This window comes from Pyrus communis, chromosome 5, assembly GCF_041283825.1.
Source record: "Pyrus communis isolate YQ-2024b chromosome 5, ASM4128382v1, whole genome shotgun sequence".
Classification (NCBI taxonomy): domain Eukaryota; kingdom Viridiplantae; phylum Streptophyta; class Magnoliopsida; order Rosales; family Rosaceae; genus Pyrus; species Pyrus communis.
In genome coordinates this window covers 21,368,857-21,392,914 of record NC_142569.1, presented here as the reverse complement: position 1 = coordinate 21,392,914, position 24,058 = coordinate 21,368,857, and the positions used below count along the sequence as shown (strand labels likewise).

At 40.0% G+C, this 24,058-nt stretch overlaps 1 protein-coding gene and 1 long non-coding RNA gene across 2 annotated transcripts; one reads left to right on the top strand and one right to left on the bottom strand.

Annotated features, from left to right (window-relative positions):
* Positions 1-5,346: 5,346 nt before the first annotated feature.
* Positions 5,347-13,873, top strand: LOC137725662 (presequence protease 1, chloroplastic/mitochondrial-like). Its single transcript, XM_068464432.2, has 19 exons — positions 5,347-5,564; positions 5,677-5,860; positions 5,961-6,135; positions 6,252-6,384; positions 6,511-6,587; positions 7,185-7,268; positions 7,757-7,847; positions 8,357-8,850; positions 8,969-9,133; positions 9,208-9,426; positions 9,540-9,667; positions 10,202-10,391; positions 11,290-11,367; positions 11,470-11,567; positions 11,981-12,248; positions 12,337-12,496; positions 12,566-12,743; positions 12,970-13,044; positions 13,461-13,873. Exons 1-19 carry the CDS (start codon positions 5,531-5,533, stop codon positions 13,612-13,614), a joined length of 2,985 nt encoding a protein of 994 aa, XP_068320533.2. The 5' UTR covers positions 5,347-5,530; the 3' UTR covers positions 13,615-13,873.
* An 871-nt stretch (positions 13,874-14,744) lies between these two features.
* LOC148696975 (uncharacterized) lies at positions 14,745-15,849 on the bottom strand. The gene is made up of 2 exons (XR_015962117.1): positions 15,781-15,849; positions 14,745-14,946 (listed from the first exon to the last, which is right to left on the bottom strand). It is a non-coding gene; the product is annotated as an uncharacterized LOC148696975 (long non-coding RNA).
* Positions 15,850-24,058: the final 8,209 nt, after the last annotated feature.

The window sequence follows — 24,058 nt, the reverse complement described above, 5'->3', positions numbered from 1 at the left end:
CCTCTTTTTTTTATAGGATCATTAATTAATTCATGTGAAAGAGCGAATGTGGGTGAGACCTATTCCAACTCTCGGAGTACAACTCAAACTTTAGGTTCTATGACACACCCCGACCCAGAAAGTTCACTTGGACCCTGAATCGAGCTGTACTGGCTGACACCTGAAAGGTGACGAAGTCATAAAATGTGAGAGTGTAGAAAATGTGAATAATTTGAACCTAAAAATTTTAAATACTAGAGTGCGTTGTGAGCGGGAGCGAACTCATTTCACACACGACGTCAGAGCATAAGTAAGGTACAGAAGTGTGGGTAAGAATCATATCCTCAGAAGTATCCATCAATACTAAAATTCGCCACATATCCTTGTTGATACAAACTCAGCAGCTAAAACCTGGAGGGCACCAAACAGAGAGTGAATGAGCAATAAAACCAAGCTTCCCAAAGTTATTACCTCTCTAAAAGTAATGCCCCTCAATGTAAAACCCGTATCGTTTTCCATAAAACAATACAACATATATACATATATCCAAACTATACTCAAAAATGGCCAAAACCACGTTTTGCCATGTCCATTAACTATACCATGCATTTATAAAGAGGCCAACTGAACTTAATCAATACAAAATGATATATCAGTCGGAGTCATCTAATGTGACATATACGACTGCACCCATATCTCATCAATCAATGCTAGCACATAAGTCGAAGTCACCTCTAGTGACCTGTACGACTTATCCATATCTCATCAATCATGCTAGCCAATAACTCAATAACATGCTAGCCAATAGCTCAATAAGTATACCTGTACACGAGTCGGAACCACCTAAAGTGGTTTGTGCGACAAGACTAGGTGTAAATAGATACACTTAAGTGCTACGATCACATGAAGACTGTGCGAATAATCGCGAGTCACCTAAGAGTCGGAACCACCTAAAGTGGTATGTATGATAGGACTGTGTACCTACCTTGGATCCAAGGTGAGCGTAAGGTGCGGGAGGTGAACATCACGTGAAGGACTGTGCCTTGGCCACGAGCGGAAGCACTAATACCGGAGTGCAGGTTTATGAGCTATAATATATCTCAACACAATCATACTCACTACCATCACTATCATCAACATGTACTCACCTGAAGCTTACCTGGACGTCTGCGGCGTCATTTAGCACTTCAAAGCATTCACAATAGTTAGGTTCGGGTAATATCCATAGGAATATGCCATGATGCAATCTAAACCCAAACATTTCATGATATTCCCAAAATATATAATACGGCGTAACATGTACAATCAATAACACCCTACTCCTAAACAATTTACTTTTGAGAGTAATCATCAATAATAAGCCCAATTAGACACTAGTTAAATTAACTATCATTACTTACCTTTCCTTACTTCAATTTCTTGATTCTTCACGCATTGATTTATGATCAACATTTAATCACCAAATCATAAAGCTAAATCTCACACTTCCCACCAATATCCCTCACATTGCTTAATTCACTAAACAAGGCTATTGTCTCAATTATTTAATCTCATTTATTAAATGGCTGCATCTAACGTCTTGTTAGACTGCCTACGTACCCTAAACAGGGATTAAGCCATTCGTAGTTCGCAATGATTAATTGTAGGTAACAAGCATAGATCACTTTAGAAGTGTTTGTGGAACTATCAATTATACGCCTATGAAAGAAAAAGACCCACTCACCTGGAGCCTACGCTATGATTATCTTGCACGCACATCGAGACATCACGATTTATCGTTGCCTGTGACCAATTATCAAATCACGTCTCAAAGTTCTTATCGATAGAATACATAATTTACATAAAACATATCCTCAAGGACCTTCAAGAATAATTTGAGACCCATTTACCAAAAGTCAACCGTCGATCTTTGATCGACAGTAGGGTCTACTACCCTGTATAACTCGTTTCGGAAGATCCGCATATCAGATTTCCAATTCGTAACTTCCAAAGATCCACATTATGCTTCTAGAATAACATACTAAGATTTTATTACGATCCAACGGTTGGATCCTCGCCAATTCCCAAAACTGATTAGCGGTTAACGTTTTATTTTATGAATTTACAAATCCAATTAGGAAATATCTGTACGTCGGATTCCCAATCTCTAAGTTCCTACATTCTTCAAATATTATGTACTACAATGTAACAAAGTTTGGTGACGATCCAATGGTTGAATCGTCAATTCACATAAATACCTATTAACGTATTGTAGAGAATTTAGGTTCCAACGATCAACCTACGTCATTCAAATATCAAGACTAAATTCAAGACATTTAACATAGCCTAAAAATAGCATTGGCGGCCCACTGGCCACTCGCCGCCGCACGCGCCGCCGTGGATGGCCGTCAGCCACCCCGACTCGCCGGAAAATCCAACTATTTCCAAAAATTATCAAAATTTACAGAAATGAAGATCTTAAAGAGAGGAATAACTTTCATACCTGCCATAAAGTCCAAAAGTGGACGGAAGATTGTCAATTTTTCCCACGAAGTCGGCGGGTGCCTAAAGCTTCCCGATGTCAATTTGTCATCTATGGTGGTCCAATGGGGTCAAGGTTGGTTGGGTTTTGCTCCTAGAGGATGGGCTACAAAGCCCAGGTGGTGGCATCGGCCATCGCTTTGCCGATTTGCCAGAAAATCAAAAAGGGTGGCGGGAGCACCGTGAGAACTGTCAACTTTCGTGGCCTCAAACTGCCACATACTGTGGTTAATCAATGTGGTTCTTGGGTGGGGTTTGTAGAGGGGAATGAGAGCTTCAAGATGGTGGTGGTGGCATCGAAAAACTCGACCGGAGTTGGCCGAAATCGGCCTTGTAAAATAGGTGGTCGCGAGTGGAAAAACCCATGGGAAAGCTAGGAGCTTTTTTTTTTTTTTTTTTTTTTTTTTTCTCTTTCTTGCTGATTTCTCATTGGTCCTCCATCCCTTTTAATTTGATTGCTCCCTTTTTCTCTTTACTTATGGCTGATTAGTTAGCCTTCCCACAAGGTGGGAGTTCAAATAATTTAACTACCTTTAAATAACCAATTTCAAATGTCTATAATTATACCGTTATAATTCGGACTCGCAAACGGCTTTCGTCTATGCGTTCGTAGTGGCAAGTACTACGAGGATATGCTAAAAGAATAAGTCATACGTCACTCTAACCGGTGATCAACGGAAGTCAAAGTCCTTACCTCTAGGGCATTTTCGTAAATTCACGCTTCTAAAATTAATAAAATGTAAAATTTGGGACGGGTTATCACATTCTACTCCAACTTGCTCCAACCATTGGGCCAAATGTGAGTTTTAACTCGAAATTTATTTTTGGGACAAATTTAGTCCATAATTCTCTTAGGTTAGCGAGTTGGTCTATCATAAATGTGTATTTTTTTTATTAGTTTTGTATTTATAAATTCATTAAAACCAACGGCTAAGATCTAATATGATCAATTTTATGGTAAAAAAAAAAAAAAAAAATCTATCGGTTTCAAATTTAAATGAAACGGTTAAAATAATTAGATTATTATTTTTTCATGTGTTTTATATTCTTTCGTAGTGTTTCACGAGTTTTACGATGTCGGTGTAGTGATTTTTCAATATTTATCAATTTAAATATTTTTAGGTTATAATGGTCATAAAATTAAATTAAGATAGTTTACATTTTTTTTTAAAGTTACTTTAGGAAAAAAAAAAATCCTAAATTCATTATTTAATAATCTTAGGCTAAAATTTAACCCAGAAGGGTTGAAGTAAACAAATTTTCTGGATTAAAACCTAAATTTTCTAGATTAAAAATTTTAGGGCTTGTTTGGTATCCTATTTGAAAAATTTTATAATTTCTCAAAACATTTCTTAAGAATTTTTCTTGAAAACAATTTTATTTAAAACTCAAAAACTTATTTGGTATGCGATTTAAAATTTTTAAATTTTACAACTTAAACTGGACAAAAAAAGAAAGGGTTGAGAGAGAAAGTAAAATATGATTGGAAAAAAGAGAAAGAAGTGAGAGGATAGGAGGAAATAGAGAGGAAGAGGAAGACGAGTGATATTAAACAAGTTTTTAAGTTTAAAAACTCTAAAAACTCATTTTTTGTGTTTTTAGAGAATATACTATATTTTTGAGTTAGTCTTGAATTCAGTTTTTAAAAATAATCATACCAAACAAGTTTTTAAGGCCTAAAACTTAAAAATTGTTTTTAAGTTTAAAAAGTTAGATTTAATTAGAATACCAAATAGGCTCTTAGGTTTTAACCCAAGGGTTGGAGATGGATCTGGGTAAACCTTTGAACTGCAGATGGGGGTTGGTTGAGTCAGTGAGTTTGAATACCTCACTCTGCATATTTGATTCTAACTCGCCATCGACGAGAATTGAACATATAACTATTCATTAACAAGTAAAAAAATATATATCATTAGATCGTAATATCAAGCAATTTGTAAAAAGAATTTTTAATTGTGATTTAGCAAATGAACGGTCCTGGTAATGTTGGCTATACTGTAGGTAAGTATTTGCTGCACGTAATCAGAGTTGAGCCTCTTGGACACGTGGAGCTGATTTAGGGTTTTCTTGGAGCCAAAGGAATATTATTATTTGAATTCTGGTAGCTGTCTCTGTCTTTCTGTATTTTCTGTGCGTTTGGGACATCAAACATTTATTTACATGAAAACTTTTTCTCTGTGAGTAGTCTACACTGCACTTTCTTTATATGGAAGAGAATCATCTTCGGATTCATTTTGAGAGGATTCTAAAGATTCCTACATTCTAATCGTTCATCGTACGATGTTGCGTTAATTTTCATCAGATATTATTTATATTTAATTTTAAATACAAAATCAAATAATTTCTGACCGTATGATACACGATGAATGGTTGAGATATAAGGATCCCTATGATCCTCGTAGGATGAAAATTAAAGTCATTTTTGTTATTTATCGATAGTTTTTTGTTTTTTTTTACCCAGTTATTTATTGACAGTTAATGTAACATGAGATGCAATATATTATAAAATAAAATATTTGACCCATTTAGTGGATGAGAAGAAGATTTAATGTTCATATCCAATTGGTACATCCACCATCAAATTAAATTTTGACAATAATTATTCTCTTATTATTATTTCAATTGAAAAAAAATAATTAATTGAACTTGATTAAGCACCATGATTACTCGGCGGCTTGAGTTGGCTTGGCTCGTTTTGGTTCGGCTTCTTCCTACCAGGAGTTGTAATTATTTCCCTCCCAAAGTGCCACCCATTAGTACGCTAATTTTGTCCGTACGGTCAGCTCTGCAATCAAAGTACGGTCAGCCGGTCACGCTTCCCCATAAACCCTCTCTCTCTCTCTCACTCTCTCTCTCTCCACTTCATTTACCTCTGTCATCATATTTTCTCACATATTTTTCCTCTCCATCATACTCCCCATTTCAGCTTCTCCTCTGAGAAATTGAACCACCGTCGCCACCGCCACTGTCCCATTTCCCAGTCCCACCGCGCTTCCTCTCTCCGCCGTCTCTCTTCTCAAGTGCCGTCGGCATGTCCTCGACTCAGTTACATCTCCCAACCGACAGTTACATCTCCCTCTCAAAACCCCAATCCAAGCTCTACTCTTTTTATAATTTTTCCATTTATGAAGTATTTTTCTTCTTCATTATTTCCTTTGTTGGTGTGTGTCTGTGCAGAGCTTCCTGGTGTGCCAGACGACGTTGCGGAGAAGCTCGGTTTCGAGAAGATATCCGAAGAATTCATCGGAGACTGCGACTCCAACGCTGTGCTCTTCCGGCACAAAAAGACCGGCGCCCAAGTCATGTCTCTGTCCAATGGCGCCGGGCAAAAGGTCTTCGGCATTGCTTTTCAAACGATACCGTGAGTTGTCTTCCAAAAATTTCTGCTTTTTCATGTAATGCATTTGCCCTTTTCGGCTTTTCGCCTATTTGTTTGTTAATTTATTCAACTGTTGATGAAGGACCGATTCGACCGGAGTCGCCAGCATACTGCATCACAGTGTGTTATGTGGGTCGAGAAAGTACCCGGTGAAAAAACCATTTGATGAGTTGGAAAATGGGAGCTTCAGTACTATTCTGGATTCACAAGCAATGGCTGATAAGACCTACTACTCTGGTGCTTGCACAACTACAAAGGTGAATATGAGAGGCGAAACTGGAAAAGAAATTAGAATGTGGGTCTATTCTATGTTGTTTGTATCTAGCTAACCTGTATTAATTCCAAACTTGCATGGTTTTTGTGATTGAATCAGGAATTGTATAATCTCATTGATGTAATCCTGGATGCCGTCTTCTTTCCTAAATGTGTGGAGGACGTCCAGATTTTCCAGGAACAGGGTTGGCATTACGAGCTCAACGACCCTTCTGGAGATATATCTTATCAAGGTTGGACATTTGATACATATGCCCAGTTCTCTTGTGTTTCTGTAAATTGGTTATGAGTTTCATTGTTTCCAAGTATGAAACTAATGTGCCATTTCCATTTAAAATGTTTATTGTTCATAATTTCAGGCGTTGTCTTCAATAAGATGAAAGAGTTCTATTCTCGGCCTGGGCCTGATAATGTACTGAGGCAGACTGCTTGGCAGGCAAGTCTTGTCTAATTGTATATTCTGTATGTTTGTGACATTTTTGCTGGTTTGCATATAACTTAATCCAATCTCTCTCAATTCATTTCCGTGGGAAGTCTTATTGTTTAGTGCACCCCAATATGATTATGATTTGAGCCCCCAAGTAGTCTTTCGCAATTGTGATTTTCTCTTTGCTGAGGGATATCATACCAAGCATTTCCGTCTCTCTCTGCTCCCTCCCTCCCCCCTTCCCTACATCTCCTTATTCATAGAAATCATTACCTTGTGCATAACTACATAATATTAGGCTAAAGGTTTAAAAAGGAGTTGTATACCTACTTTACTAAACATAATAGCTTCTGGCTATATATCAGATACTCGTGTACTTACTACAATGGTAGTTCTGAGGTCATTTGTTCTGTTTATATACCTGACATCCCTTTCTCTCACGTGTTAAGCTACACAGTCATCTGTTACCAACTGACCGTTGCTGACTAGAGAGCTACCAGTTTGGTTATTAATATTATGCTTGCTTACTGTCATATTTTCCGTTTTTTGTTTTTAATTTCTTTCAGTATATTTCTAATATCATACATCTAGTTTCCATTTCTACAGGGCCTTTTTCCAGACAGTACCTTCGGGTTTGACTGCGCAGGGGATCCAAACATTATTCCCCAACTGACATTTGAGAACTTCAAGGTTTGTTGTGATCACTGAAGAGGAAGATTAGTTCCTTGGTATATCAGATACCATGATAAACTTTAAAACTGTGGTTGTTCATGTGTTATGAGTCTTGCGTTAGGATGTATTTTTTTTATGGTTTGGTCATTGGTCCAATAGACTTATATGTTTCCTTCATTTTCAGAAGGATAACTTCTTTTTGTTAGACTTCAGAATCTAATTTTTTGAGGAATGCCCTGGAGAATCCTCTGCATGTTGCCTTCAAAGGCAGCCGAACACTCATCTGAATTTCTGAACCATTTGTAGTAGCATAATAGTATTAAAATTTTTTTTGACATCTAATAGCCTGATTAGTTTCTTTCTATGGGACCATCTTCTTCAAATTATCTAAATCTGAATTCACACATGCGCGCATGCACACACATATATGCGAATTGTTCCTTAAATACTATGTTAGTGCTATAGTGCTTTTCTTTCTGAAATCTGAATTGAGAATAAAATTACAGGAGTTCCACCGGAAATACTACCATCCGAGCAACGCAAGGATATGGTTTTATGGAGATGACGATCCAACTGAACGCCTGCACATTTTGAGTGGTATTTAAACAAATCTGTTTCTGTGTACATACATGTGAATGAATTGTGTTTTCCTGAAAACTTCTTCTGTTGCATGACTATTTGGTCTTTTCTCTAAAATAGTGGGCGAATTCCCAAAAGAAAATCGATGAGAAGCTGTAGTTCAAGAAAGAAACTATTGAGGATACTAATCTGGCCATTTAAAAGCATGAGTATAAAATGCCTTTTACACTATCTATTACGACATGTTTTCCCTTCTAGTGACGTACTTTGAACAGTTGTTGTCTATTATACAAGTTTGTCATGTCCCATCATTTCAGTTTATACCCAATTTGTTTTGCAGAATTAAAATAAACGTTATTTAAAAATAAGAAAACCAATGCGCAGCTGTTAGAGCAATAATTGGTCACTAACATCTTGATTTATGTAATTGTTTTTCCCTTTATTGATTGTGAAGGACAATAAAATTTTAAGATTTTAGAAACTAATCTCTCTCCCTCTCCCCCTCTCTCTCTCTCTCTCTCTCTCAGAGTACTTAGACATAAATGATGCAAGCTCAGCTCCAAATGTATCAAGGGTCAAACCACAAAGGCTATTTTCAGAGTCAGTTAGGATTTTGAAGAACTATCCTTCTGATAATTCTGGTGATTTAGAGAAGGAAAATGTGGTATGCCTCAGTTGGATGCTCTGTGATAAGCCCTTAGACACAGAAACTGAGCAAACAATTGATGTTTTGGTTTATTTCATGATGGGAAGCTTGACACGAATCTTGCGGGAATATGATTATCATGTTTATATCGAGATTGTTCATCTCCTTCAACCTGTATTTCGCATTGCGGTGTTTAATGTTTCTCGCGATGACATTTTAAAGGTAGAACTATTTGTCACAAGTATACTTGTACTATTTGTCGAGGAAGGCTTTGATACACATTGTGTAGAAGCATCCATAACTGCAATGGAGTTGTTCATTCTCAGAGGAGGCCTTAAAAAATCTCGAGGCTTGACCTTAATGCTGCTGTCCCTTGTAAGATAAACCCCTCTTTAATTTGTTTTTTCTTTGTTTTTGTTTTCTTTCATAAAACTTTCCGGGCATTATAGCTGTTTATTATTGATCATGATCTTAATATATTAATTTTCTATAGGATAAATGGATACATGAGATGAAACCCTTTGAGCCTTTGAAGTTTGGAAAAGCTTTAATGGAACTGAATGCCAGAATACAAAAGGAAGGATCTAAGGCTGTCCTCTCTCCTGTAATTGAGAAATTCATATTGAAGAATCCTCATAAAGTTGTGGTAGCGTTGCGGGTAATCAATCAAATAATTTTGTGCCAAACTTTGTGGCCGTGTTTATTACTCCTAACATTTGACTTCTTTTGCAGCCTGATCCACAAAAGGTTTCTTCTGATGAAAAAGCCGAGAAAGAAATATTGAGGAAAGTTAAAGTCGGTATGAGTGAAGAAGATCTCGCTGAGCTGGCACGTGTTACGCAGGAGCTGCAACTGAAGCAGAAAACTCCTGACCCACCAGAAGCTTTGAGAAGTGTTCCAAGCCTATCTCTGCTAGACCTTCCAAGGGAACCTATTCATGTTCCCACAGAGGTTATAATCACCTTAAATTTCTGATTTGTTGTGTTTATGATTAATACGAGTTTATTTATGGTGTAGTTCCTGCAAGAACAAATAATAACAAGCTTTCTATCTGTTGTATGTAGGTCGTGTATGTCAATGGAGTTAAAGTATTGCAGCATGAGCTCTTCACGAATGATGTCCTTTACACTGAAATTGTGTTCAATATGGGTTCACTAAAGCAAGAGCTTCTTCCTTTGGTACCTATTTTCTGGTAAGATGTTTTAAACCCTACCATTAATTATGAAATTAAGAAGGTTGAGTTTCATCCTCATAATGGACCACCTCCTTCAGATTACTTGATATGAACCTTGAAAAAAAAAAAAAAAAAAAAACAGATTATTTGATATGCCAGAGCCCCTTTTTGATTGAATATTTTTATGTTTTCTCTAACTATGAGAAATCTATGCTCAGGTCTTAAATTATCTCAACCTTAAACGCAATTTTGTAATATTTGTAGAACCCCCGAGTTTCATTGATAACTTTCTTGTCCGATACTTATGCACACAAAACATGTTCTCCAATTTCTGACACTCTTTTGGTGACATAGAAAAGGTATCAGCTTCAGTTACTTGGGAACTATGCAGAATTATAGAACTGCGGGTATCTTTAAGAAGAAACTTGTGATTAAATTTTTCTTTTAATGAACTGTTTCTTACTTGAAGAACAGTCATCTTTTGAAAAGAAAAAAATTCCTTTAAGCCAAATTTGATCTTAATTTTTTAGTATATTGTGATGTTCTTGACAGTTTCACGTTACTGAAGATGGATACAAAAGACATGAGTTCTGATGAACTTCGTCACTTGATTTCAAGAAAAACGGGAGGACTATCAATCGATCCAATGATTTTGTCTGTACGGTGCAAGAAAGATCCATGCGGCCATGTAGTTGTTGGGGGGAAAGTCATGGCAGGACGTGCTGAAGACCTATTTGAACTGGTATTGTTTTGCTTTTTTTTCAGAGCCAGCAAATGAGCATTTTCAGTTTACTTTGTTTTTTTCTGATCAATGGTGGAGGGAAATTCGAACTTGGGTGAAGTAGGTTTCACATTCTTGGTGTGTTTATATAATTTATTACGCTATGAGTCGTTATCGGTTGCATTTCTTAACAAAGACATGTGATGCTTTATTTATGTGTACTACTTCCTTGCACCAGTTGACAATAGTTTGTTTGGTAAGGACACAGACTTATGCGTATAGGTTACACCAGAGCAATACCTGAGTGCGGAATGAATCCATTTTCCTACACATTATAATAGTTATTTTGTTGATGTAATGAAGCAATTCTATATATTTTTTGCAAAACAATAATTTTAGTGAAAAACAGAAATGAAATGAAGCAGTTCATCCAGCAACACTCCTGTCTAATCCAAAATATAAAAAAAAAAAAAAATTTAAGGAAATTAAATAATCTCTTAGGTTAGGCCATTTGCCAAGTCACAGTGAGACACCTCAGAATCTTTTCTTCGTCTCACGTTATATGTTAGGGCTGTAAAACGTATGGAGTAAATATCTTGATGCATTCTAAGAATAACTGGATTTGAAATGTCCCGTGCAAAATTGACAATGATTTTCATTAGTAAATTGATATAAGTTTTGAAGTGGTTTGCCTTTCTTTATAAAAGTCCCTTCACTAAGAAACTGATCTTATAATTTGACACTTTCAATTACTTTTGCACAGGGGAAGGTCTCTGGGCATGTACTTGGTGTGCCATTACTCACTAAATTTTTTATCATTTTCTTCTATATTGATTTGAATTTTTTGTTTGGTTCTCAAATGGTTGTTTTGGTAGACAATAAATCAAGGTTTTCATGCATTCATTTCATGTTATTGCAGATCAAGATTGTTCTTCAAGAAGTACAGTTTACAGACAAGAGGCGGTTTAAGAAGATAGTTTCCCAGTTTATAGTGAAGGTATCATTGACTTTATTCAAAAAAGCTCAATATTAACAACTTAAGATTGCTGATCCTTAACAATTAACTATCTAATCTTGCGTTTATATTATGTCATTTCAGTGCGAAGAGACTGCTAATTATCATGAAATTGCTGCTGCAAGGATGGAAGCAAAGCTAAACATTTCTGGGTGGATTCGTGAACAACTTTTTGGTATCAGGTTGGATTAAGCTTTTAAAGTTATTTGTCTTCTGGCCTAATCTTTGCATCCTTACTTTTCCTGTGTCTGTTCCTCTTGTGTGAAGTGTATTTTTAGAAAACCTGGAATCATTTATAATTTCCGGTGTGCGATGACATAAAAGTTAACCACTTCTTTCTTGTTGTTTAATATACATCTTACTGAAGGATTTAAAAATTTTGGTTTATTGACGTTGCCATTTTAAATATTTGCACTATCCTGTGCATCCCTCTTTGAGATGAGGAATAACTTGTGTAGGTTCAATATGAATAATCAGAAAGCTTTCAAGTCTTGCACAAATAGTTTCTTTTAGTATGGATAATTCAGCGTTGAATTAAGAGAAGTAATGGGATTGATGTAGTTTCTCATACAGTTTGTATATTCTCTGTACCTAGTCAATTGGAGTTTCTGCAAGTGCTTGGAGAGAAAGTTGATCAAGATTGGGACGGCATTTCTTCATCCCTAGAGGAGATTCGGAAGTCCATAATTTGTAAAAAAGGTTGCCTCATAAATATGATTTCTGAAAGGAAGAATCTTACCAAATCTGAGAAGTTTATTAGGAAATTTCTGGATTTGCTGCCTCATAAGTCTCCGTTTGCAAGAAGAACTACATGGAAAGGTAGACTACCTTCCGAAAATGAGGCCATCATAATGCCTATTAAGGTAAGAATATAATCCTTTTTTCCTTTTTGTATATGGGCTTTTGGGTTTTGGTTTCATATTGATTGTTCTTAATTCTTGTTTTCTACAGGTTAATTATGTTGGAAAGTCTGTTAACATTCATGACACTGGTTATCAGCTTAATGGAAGTACACATGTTATCTCCAAATTTATTGATGATGCATGGTTGTGTGATCGGGTAGGAATTAGCGATGGAGCATCTGCTTCTTGTTACTTTGATATTTACACAGGTAAAAGTTTTCCATGTTATAAATTTGCATGGACTTGCTGTTTGAAAACCTCACTGACATGTTTTGTAGGAGTATTCTCTTTCTTGTCTGATCAGGACCCCAAGTTGTTAAAGACGCTTGACGTATATGATGGAACTGGAGATTTTCTACGACAACTAGAAATAGATGATAATACTCTTAGAAGGGCCATCATTCAGGCACTCAGAGATGATTCGTGCCCGCTTCCTGATGGCAAAAGTTGTAGTAGGTATGTGGACATCACTTCTTGTTTTGTAAATAGTGTGAACTGACACGAACGGCTAATTGTTAATATGACTGCTGATGGGAACGACGAAGTGTATGAACCCCATAATTCGACATTTGAATCTAATGCACACAACCTTCCGCAAAAGCTGGGTGATGATCATTTCACAAGTTTTTCTGAGTTTACTCCTTATTTTTCTCACCGTTCCTTTTGTTTTGTTTTGCTGCAGTTTCCTGGAGGACTATTTAATGGGAGTCACAGAAGAAGAAAGGCAAAAGAGACATAAAGAGATATTGTCAACCAGGTAAAGAGGGACAGGATTTGTTTTAGCTGATATTAACCATTGCATTCCAGGGATTTCACTGTACTAAGGCCGTCATCTTTACAAAAATTTTATGAAGTTTTAAGCGGTACTACTGCTATAACTAGATTCGGATGACAAAGAGAAGGGAATTTGAAGCCGTACATGTTAATCTGACATTAGTTGATGAAAATTTACGACTTACATTTGTCCAAGTGAAAGCATTATCATTTTCATTGAATCATTGCAGTTCCATTTCATTTCTGGCGGCCATGGACGGCTCACATGATGCATGTAACAGAAGTTAATATTTGATTCGTATTTAGATTTTCTTACGACAACATAAGGTGCATACATGTTAAGATTTACATTGATGACACAATATGTTTACATTGTTATTCCTTCACCCTTGATCACAGCTTGAAGGACTTCAAGAAATTTGCAGATGCACTCGACGCAGTTAAATATAAAGGAGTTGTGGTTGCAGTGGGATCGCTATTGGATATCAAAGCAGCACTAAAGAAGCGACCTAAACTCTTCAAACAATTGATAGCACCTCTCTTCACTGAATGAGACCTCTCAGAAAAAGCAGCAAATTAACAGTGGCTATTTTCGGAACACTTGAATTTCACCTTGTTTAGGATATGGGCTTCTTCTGTCATGGAATTCAAATAATTAAACATGTTACTGCAGAGCAGGGGCCGCAGAGCAGATATTACCGTTTACCGTTGTGGATTTGCGTAGCTATGAAGGAACCTTTGACAGTAACTATCTACTGAACAATTCCTGGGTAACTTTTACTTGGTTAAAAGTTTCCTCATGCCTTTTACAACTTTTTTGTCTCAGGGGAAACTTCTAACTTGTATTTGCAGTTTCCAATATAAAATATTTTGCTAGGAAATTATTTTCTTCGTACTACCTAGAGAAGCCACCTAAACTCTTTGAATTGTTGATGTGGTTGGGCTAGATGACTGAGGCAGTATGCTCGCCCTTCGCACTCAAGTCTAAATACTCGGCCTAGCCTATCATAAACCTAAAGAAGCGACCTAAACCTAAAGTCTTGAAATTAAAGATAGAAATAGAACCCCTCTTCAAGGATAGCACTACACCATAAATTGAAGGACTAGTTCAGAAATTGCTGCAACATTGACTCCCACCTTCTGTCTTGGCTTTCAAGTAACTAGACTTGAAAGCCAATGACATGTATATGCCATATTGTGAAGTTTCATTAATTAGTTAGTTTCGATGATGACATGTATATGGTGAAAGTTCCATAATTATTACACAAGAATTTATCATATATGGCCAAAATTAGTTAGTCTTTAATTTCACAAATGTCGGTTTTTTTTTTTAAAAAAAAACCACTATCCTAAAAATCCCCGCCTAGGCACTAGGCGGCTGGTTACCATCCCAAGTAATGCCTAGGCATTTGAAAATTAAGAAATGAAGCCTGGACCTATTGAGGTGGCCGCCTAGACCACGTAGGCACCCGCCTAAGCACCTGTCTAGGTTGCAACTCACTTAGATAGAAAATAGATAACTTTCATTTTACATTTTATTTTTTCCAATAAATTGTAAGAGAATTGTTGAATACTTGAATGAACACACATTATGACACACCCCGACCGAGATCAGGGCGTGCTGGCCGTCACACGAAGGTGACGTAGCCACGTGCGCGTGCGGAAGCTATTAAGATAGTAATATAAAAGTACTAATAATTAAAAACTAACTAGCATACAAGGTACTAGTGTATGTGAGACACAATTCAGAGCAAGTCTACAACAGTCCAAAAGGAAAAGATACGACATAAATACACCCGAAGGTGACCCTACAATGGTGAGTGTCTGTCAGAAATGCCGGGACGCCCTCTGGGATAAACCACCGAACCTGCTAGACCACTAGAACCTGGAGGGGCGCAAAAACAAAAGCGTGAGTGGGCAAAAACAAAGTTCTTTGAAAACTCTTTAGCAAAATACATTCTAACCCCTCGCCGTAAAACCTGTATACTTCCCAGAAAATGAACATATATACGTATGTATAGATATGTCAATCATGCTCCATGATATGCCATTCATGCTCGAGAATATGCCACAACGGAAACTCATAATCAAATATAAATACTCAAGCGTAATTCACATCAATAACATATAATCTAGCAACCGGGAGTCACCTAACGTGACCTGTACGGCTGAATCTAGAGCTCCAATCTCAACTCAATATCTGAATCTGCACACGAGTCGGAACCACCTAACGTGGTCTGTACGACAGGCTGGGTGTAATATATATATGTATGCTCTAGTGCTACGATCACGTGAAGCTGTGCGATAAATCGCGGGTCACCTACAAGTCGGAACCACCTATTGTGGTCTGTACGACAGGCTTGCACCTAACTTGGATCCAAGGCGAGCATGCGGTGCTGGTGAACATACACGTGAAGGCTGTGCCCTGGCCTCGGGCGGGAGCACTAACACCGGGGGTGCAGATTATGAGCTCTCTAAACATCTCAAACTACCATTGCATAACAACATGAATATCGCTTACCTGGCACTTACCTGTGCGTCCACAGCACCAAATACACATATATATATATATATATATATATGTATGCCGCTACTAATACATGCAATGATGCGTAAACAACATTTATATGATGCATGGCATAAAACAAATAACCTTTTCTATTAATTTCTGGGAATTAATATGTATATAGGTATATACGGAAAACAAAAGCCCACTCACTGATAATTAGAAGGGTCGTAGCCCCCCTGCCTCGAGTGTGAACGCTCGTCCTCGGAATACGAATCACCTAAACGCGACAAAGTTACGAAAACGTTAATTTAAAAGCACCTAAGAAACTTCTCGTAATAACTTCTCATACATTGCTCAAATTGGACAAATGAATATACCAACGTGCTCTACACAACCTCAGGATCACACCCATATTTTTAGAAAAAATTTTGGACCACGCACGCGCCCCCACGCGCCGGCCAAGGCACGGACCTACGCGCCCCCCACGCGCGGCCACGTGCCATGCACACTGACGGTGTCAACAGACGCCGTCAGGAATATTCCGTCAACTAACGGAATATTCCGTTAAATCTAACCAGATGCCGTTAACGGCGTCAGGAATATTCCGTCAACTTTGACGGAATATTCCGTCTCCTTCTCCAGTCTATCCCCGACGCCGGCGCCGTCGCCGTCGCCGGCACCGTCGCCGGAAAACCTGCAACTCACTATATCTCTCTCGTTTTTCCACCTTTTTCCACGTTTCTTGCACCAAAATGAACCCTAAAGCCAGTAGAACATGACCCAACAAGTTTTAAGGCCTAAAATGACGAGATTATACCTGTCCAAATCTCCAAAACTCGGCCAACTCCACACCCAACGATCCTGACGTCCAAATTCACCCAACGAGCTACTCCCAAGCTCCTGGGAACCTCACAAACACAACTATAAGCTCCAAATGTCCAAAAACTAAGTAAATTAAATTTGCATGAACAGTAACCAAAACTGAGCTCGTGAAATCGACGTGAAAACGTTAGATTTCTTACCTGGAATTGGTATGGTTGTGCTCCTCACAACCTCACGAGTTCAATGGTGGTCTTAGTTTCTCGATTGGTGAAGTATTGGGTATGTTTGTGTGTATGTCCGTGTGTTTGCAGAAGGAAGAAGAAGAAGAGAGGAACTCGGGGAGAGAGAGAGAGAAAAAGAAAGACAGAGTGAGGGAATGAGGGAGGGAATCCCGGGAAGAAAAAGAAAATGTATGATTGTGTGTGGTCCCACAACCCACACAACACAACACTAAGCGTAACCAAATAGATTAGGGGTAAAATTGTAATTTCAAATGTACGTTTCGTTAGTTTCGGGACGGGATGTTACAACCTACCCTCCTTAATAGAATTTCGTCCCGAAATTCAAAATAACTAATTACACCCCTAACGGTCAAAGAACAATCTAGGATACAAATCCCTCATCCTATTTTCTGTCTCCCATGTCGCTTCTTCAATCGAGTGATTCCTCCACAAAACTTTCACCAAATTCACTGTTTTGTTCCTCAGAACCTTCTCTTTCCAATCTAAGATCGTTAACGGTTCCTCGTCATACGTCAAATCTGGATTTATCTCTAACGGTTGAGGAGGTATCACATGCGACGAATCAGCAACATAATGTCGGAGCATAGATACGTGGAAAACGTTATGCACTTTAGCCAACTCCGGAGGCAACTCTAACCTGTAAGCTACCTCACCAACTCTTTCTGTGACCATGTATGGTCCGATGTACCTGGGACTCAACTTCCCTTTCTTTCCAAACCGCACAACACCTCTCCACGGTGAAAGCTTTAGAAATACCCAATCTCCGACCTCATACGTTCTGTCCGTAGCATGTCGATCTGCTAAACTTTTCTGCCTGTCCTGAGCTGCTTTTAGGTTAGACCTAATTACCTGAACATTTTGAGTAGTCTCCTCGACAATCTCCGGACCTACCAAGACTCTTTCGCCAACCTCTGACCAACATAACGGAGTGCGACAAGATCTACCATACAAAGCCTCAAATGGCGCCATGCCAATGCTCGAATGGAAACTGTTGTTGTAAGCAAATTCCATCAAATCTAACCGCTGGTGCCAAGCATCACTGAACTGTAACACCGATGCTCGCAGCATATCTTCCAATGTCTGAATAGTTCTCTCGGACTGTCCGTCCGTCTGTGGATGATATGCCGTACTGTAAAGTAGTCTCGTACCCAAAGCTTCCTGAAAAGCTACCCAAAACTTCGATGTGAATCGTGGATCACGATCTGAGACAATACTTACAGGGACACCATGGTACTTCACAACCTTCGAGATAAACAATTCCGCTAACCGGCTCAAAGAATACTTCTCTCTTACTGGAATAAAATGTGCCAACTTAGTGAGCCGATCAACGATCACCCAAATGCCGTCAAAGCCATTATGTGTACGCGGGAGCTTGTACACAAAATCCATAGTGATATTTTCCCATTTCCACTCTGGAACGGGAAGCGGCTGCAACAATCCAAACGGCTTCTTTCTTTCTGCTTTAACCTGCTGACAAACAGCACAACTGCTCACATACTCGGCTATCTCCCTTTTTATACCCGGCCAATAGTAAAATGGTCGAATAGTATGATACATTTTAGTTGCCCCTGGGTGCATGGCATAAGCCGAGATATGTGCTTCATCGAGAATTTCCTTCTTCAATTCCACATTACTAGGCACGAACATTCTACCCTCTAACATCAACATGCCATCAGAATCACGAACTCTGAGATCTCGCCTCCTTCCTTGATCTCGAGCTCGAATTAGTTCTTGAATCTGTTCATCAGCTACCTGAGCTTCAAGCACCCGATCCACCAAGATTGGCCTAACTTGAAAATTAGCAAGTAATGCCACTTCTCGATCTTCTGCTTCAAACCTTACTCCCGTAGCACGCAAGTCCACCAAAAGAGGAATACGACTAGCGTACAACGCATTGATACGGCCATGTGACTTCCTGCTAAGTGCGTCGGCCACTACGTTCGCACAACCAGGGTGATAATCAATCGTGCAATCGTAATCGCTGAGCAACTCCAACCACCTCCGTTGACGAAGATTAAGTTCCTTCTGGGTGAAAAGATACTGAAGACTCTTGTGATCTGTGAAGATCCTACACTTCTCTCCGTAAAGATAGTGTCTCCACAACTTCAACGCAAAGATGATAGCAGCCAACTCCAAATCATGTGTAGGGTAATTCATCTCATGGGGTTTCAACTGCCGCGAAGCATAAGCAATCACCCTACCATGCTGCATCAATACACATCCCAGACCATTCAAGGAAGCATCGCTATAAACTTCGAAATCACCACTATCGTCCGGGAGTGTCAAAACAGGTGCATGAGTGAGACAATGCTTCAATTGCTGGAAACTCTGCTCACACTTATCATTCCATTCAAACTTAACATCTTTCCTTGTTAACCTCGTCAGTGGCAAAGCAATTACCGAAAAATCCTTAACGAATCTCCGATAATATCCCGCCAAACCAATGAAACTTCTCACCTCAGTGACGGTTCGTGGTTGCTCCCAACTCTCCACAGCTGCAACCTTCTGAGGATCAACCAGAATACCTTGAGTAGAAATGATGTGCCCCAAAAACGCGACTTGATCTAACCAGAATTGGCACTTGCTAAACTTAGCATACAATTGGTGTTCCCTCAACCTCTTCAACACCAAAGTAAGATGTCGGACATGCTCCGCTTTGGACTTAGAATACACCAGAATATCGTCAATGAAGACAATGACAAATCTATCCAGGTAAGGCTGGAATACCCGGTTCATTAAATCCATAAAAGCTGCTGGTGCATTCGTCAACCCAAACGGCATAACCAGAAACTCGTAATGACCGTAACGAGTCCTGAACGCCGTCTTAGGAACATCATCCCTACTAATCTTCAGCTGATAGTACCGAGACCTCAAGTCTATCTTAGAAAATACACAAGCACCTCTCAGCTGATCAAACAAATCATCGATACGAGGCAATGGATAACGGTTTTTAATCGTCACCCGATTCAATTGCCTGTAGTCGATACACAGCCGCAAAGTCCCATCTTTCTTCCTCACAAACAACACTGGAGCGCCCCAAGGTGAAGTACTAGGCTGAATAAATCCCTTATCCACTAATTCCTGTAACTGCACTTTCAATTCCCTTAACTCAGCAGGAGCCATACGATAAGGAGTTAAAGAAATAGGATTAGTACCTGGAAGCAACTCAACATTGAACTCCACATCTCGATCTGGGGGTAAACCAGGTAAATCCTCAGGAAAAACATCAGGGAAGTGTCTAACCACTCTCACATCCTCAATTCTGCTAGAAACGGTCTCCTCTAGCACCACATGAGCTAGATACCCCTGACAACCTTTAGACAACAACTTCTTTGCTCGCAAAGCCGAAATAACGCCGTGTCTTACTCCACTCTGTTCACCCACAAAAGTAACCTCAGGTAATCCAGGACGGTGAAACGTAACCACTTTCCCGTAACAATCAATGTTGGCACGATAGAAGTGCAACCAATCTGTGCCCAAAATCACATCAAAATCGACAATATCTAACGGAATAAGATCAGCGGGCATAACAACACCCTCTACTATCACTGGACATCCTGGGTACATACAATCTACAACACATCTCTCTCCTCTAGGCATAGCGAATTCTAAATCGTACCCTAGAGGTGTGGGGCGAGGTTGCGTTACTTGAGCAAATGTATGAGAAATAACGGAGTGTGTAGCTCCATAATCAATTAAGACTCTAGCAAAATAACCAAGAATGTTTAACGTACCCATAATCAAGTCCGGGTTGTTCTGAGCATCCTGTAGGGAAATATTGTGAATACGCCCCTGGCCCTGCTGTCGTCCACCGCGACCTCTACTCGCTTGAACACCGCGACCTTGAGCTCTACGCCCCTGACTGGGCTGACCCATCTGTCTCGAAGACCCTGCACTACTAGTGGCAATCTCACCCTGTTGATACTGTCCTCCTTGGTACCACTGAGAACCACCAACCGGAGCTGGAGGATACGGCATGTAGTTGCTGGGATACGGGGGATAACCACCTTGTGAGTACATGTCCTGGGGGTATTGATATTGTCCCGGAGCATAAGGAATAACATCACCCTGATAGTGATAGGCACCACCTCTACCTGCTTGACCATAATTACTCGGACCTTGGATTTGCCGAATCGGTGCAGGTGGCGGCATAAAGGTCTGCTGCGGCTTCTGCTGCTGACCCTGAGGACAATTCACCGCTCTATGTCCCACCTGTCCACACGTGAAACAACTACCGCTAATCTGCTTGCACTCGCCGAAGTGTCGGTTATTACACCTACGGCAAAATGGGACTCGGCTTCGGCCACCATCACCTTGTCTCTGGCCTCGAGCACCTCCATAAAACCTACCTCCACGTCCCTGTCCAGAGGCACTGAAACCACCACTAGACGAACTCGAACTGGCACCACCCCTTTTGAAGTTCTGAGTTTGGCGAGGCCCAAGCGACACTTGACTTTTTCCTTTGTCATCTTTCTTTTCATCACTGTCACTCGACATATTCTCAGAGTCCTCTATCCTCAACAGTATCTCGTAAAAATCCTGGTAGGACTCACAGTGAGTAGTAGTGGCCATAGAACGCCATCTCTTCCTAGTGCCTAGACGGAAACGACGAAGCATCTCCGCCGGATTACCAGCGACATCAGGATAGTAACGAGACAAATCAGTGAACTTACGATAATACTCGTTAGCCGTCATCTTTCGCTGTTTCAACTCAGTAAATTCCTGTTTCTTACGATCAATATACTCAGGGGGTACAAATCTCCTCTGAAATACGTCCTTGAAAACATTCCAATCGGTCCTCTGAGCTGGAGTCAACCTACGAAGTTCTTGCTCCCACCAAGCTGCAGACTCCATCTCCAGAAACCAAGAGGTTGTCTCAACCCACCTTTCCATAGGAAGGTTCCCCTGGTTATGCAACACACGGAAAGTCTTCTCTATGTGTTCCAACCAACGTTCTGCGCCTTCGTGACCCTCACTACCTTTAAACTTATCCAACTTCAGGTTATACATAGTCTCCAGAGGAGTCCTCTGGGGAGGGCGCATCACTGTTTGAAGGGCTGTGGCAATCACTTCCCCCAACTGAGTAAGATCGGGGAAACTAGGCTCATCGGAACGACGTGGTTCCTGACGAGGCGGCATGATTCTGACAGAAGACACCAACTATTAGAATACTCACAAAGACACAGGACTGCCAAACCTAGGCTCTGATACCAAGCTGGCACACCCCGACCGAGATCAGGGCGTGCTGGCCGTCACACGAAGGTGACGTAGCCATGTGCGCGTGCGGAAGCTATTAAGATAGTAATATAAAAGTACTAATAATTAAAAACTAACTAGCATACAAGGTACTAGTGTATGTGAGACACAATTCAGAGCAAGTCTACAACAGTCCAAAAGGAAAAGATACGACATAAATACACTCGAAGGTGACCCTACAATGGTGAGAGTCTGTCAGAAATGCCGGGACGCCCTCTGGGATAAACCACCGAACCTGCTAGACCACTAGAACCTGGAGGGGCGCAAAAACAAAAGCGTGAGTGGGCAAAAACAAAGTTCTTTGAAAACTCTTTAGCAAAATACATTCTAACCCCTCGCCGTAAAACCTGTATACTTCCCAGAAAATGAACATATATACGTATGTATAGATATGTCAATCATGCTCCATGATATGCCATTCATGCTCGAGAATATGCCACAACGGAAACTCATAATCAAATATAAATACTCAAGCGTAATTCACATCAATAACATATAATCTAGCAACCGGGAGTCACCTAACGTGACCTGTACGGCTGAATCTAGAGCTCCAATCTCAACTCAATATCTGAATCTGCACACGAGTCGGAACCACCTAACGTGGTCTGTACGACAGGCTGGGTGTAATATATATATGTATGCTCTAGTGCTACGATCACGTGAAGCTGTGCGATAAATCGCGGGTCACCTACAAGTCGGAACCACCTATTGTGGTCTGTACGACAGGCTTGCACCTAACTTGGATCCAAGGCGAGCATGCGGTGCTGGTGAACATACACGTGAAGGCTGTGCCCTGGCCTCGGGCGGGAGCACTAACACCGGGGGTGCAGATTATGAGCTCTCTAAACATCTCAAACTACCATTGCATAACAACATGAATATCGCTTACCTGGCACTTACCTGTGCGTCCACAGCACCAAATACACATATATATATATATATGTATGCCGCTACTAATACATGCAATGATGCGTAAACAACATTTATATGATGCATGGCATAAAACAAATAACCTTTTCTATTAATTTCTGGGAATTAATATGTATATAGGTATATACGGAAAACAAAAGCCCACTCACTGATAATTAGAAGGGTCGTAGCCCCCGTGCCTCCAGTGTGAACGCTCGTCCTCGGAATACGAATCACCTAAACGCGACAAAGTTACGAAAACGTTAATTTAAAAGCACCTAAGCAACTTCTCGTAATAACTTCTCATACATTGCTCAAATTGGACAAATGAATATACCAACGTGCTCTACACAACCTCAGGATCACACCCATATTTTTAGAAAAATTTTTGGACCACGCACGCGCCCCCACGCGCCGGCCAAGGCACGGACCTACGCGCCCCCCACGCGCGGCCACGTGCCATGCACACTGACGGTGTCAACAGACGCCGTCAGGAATATTCCGTCAACTAACGGAATATTCCGTTAAATCTAACCAGATGCCGTTAACGGCGTCAGGAATATTCCGTCAACTTTGACGGAATATTCCGTCTCCTTCTCCAGTCTATCCCCGACGCCGTCGCCGGCACCGTCGCCGGAAAACCTGCAACTCACTATATCTCTCTCGTTTTTCCACCTTTTTCCACGTTTCTTGCACCAAAATGAACCCTAAAGCCAGTAGAACATGACCCAACAAGTTTTAAGGCCTAAAATGACGAGATTATACCTGTCCAAATCTCCAAAACTCGGCCAACTCCACACCCAACGATCCTGACGTCCAAATTCACCCAACGAGCTACTCCCAAGCTCCTGGGAACCTCACAAACACAACTATAAGCTCCAAATGTCCAAAAACTAAGTAAATTAAATTTGCATGAACAGTAACCAAAACTGAGCTCGTGAAATCGACGTGAAAACGTTAGATTTCTTACCTGGAATTGGTATGGTTGTGCTCCTCACAACCTCACGAGTTCAATGGTGGTCTTAGTTTCTCGATTGGTGAAGTATTGGGTATGTTTGTGTGTATGTCCGTGTGTTTGCAGAAGGAAGAAGAAGAAGAGAGGAACTCGGGGAGAGAGAGAGAGAAAAAGAAAGACAGAGTGAGGGAATGAGGGAGGGAATCCCGGGAAGAAAAAGAAAATGTATGATTGTGTGTGGTCCCACAACCCACACAACACAACACTAAGCGTAACCAAATAGATTAGGGGTAAAATTGTAATT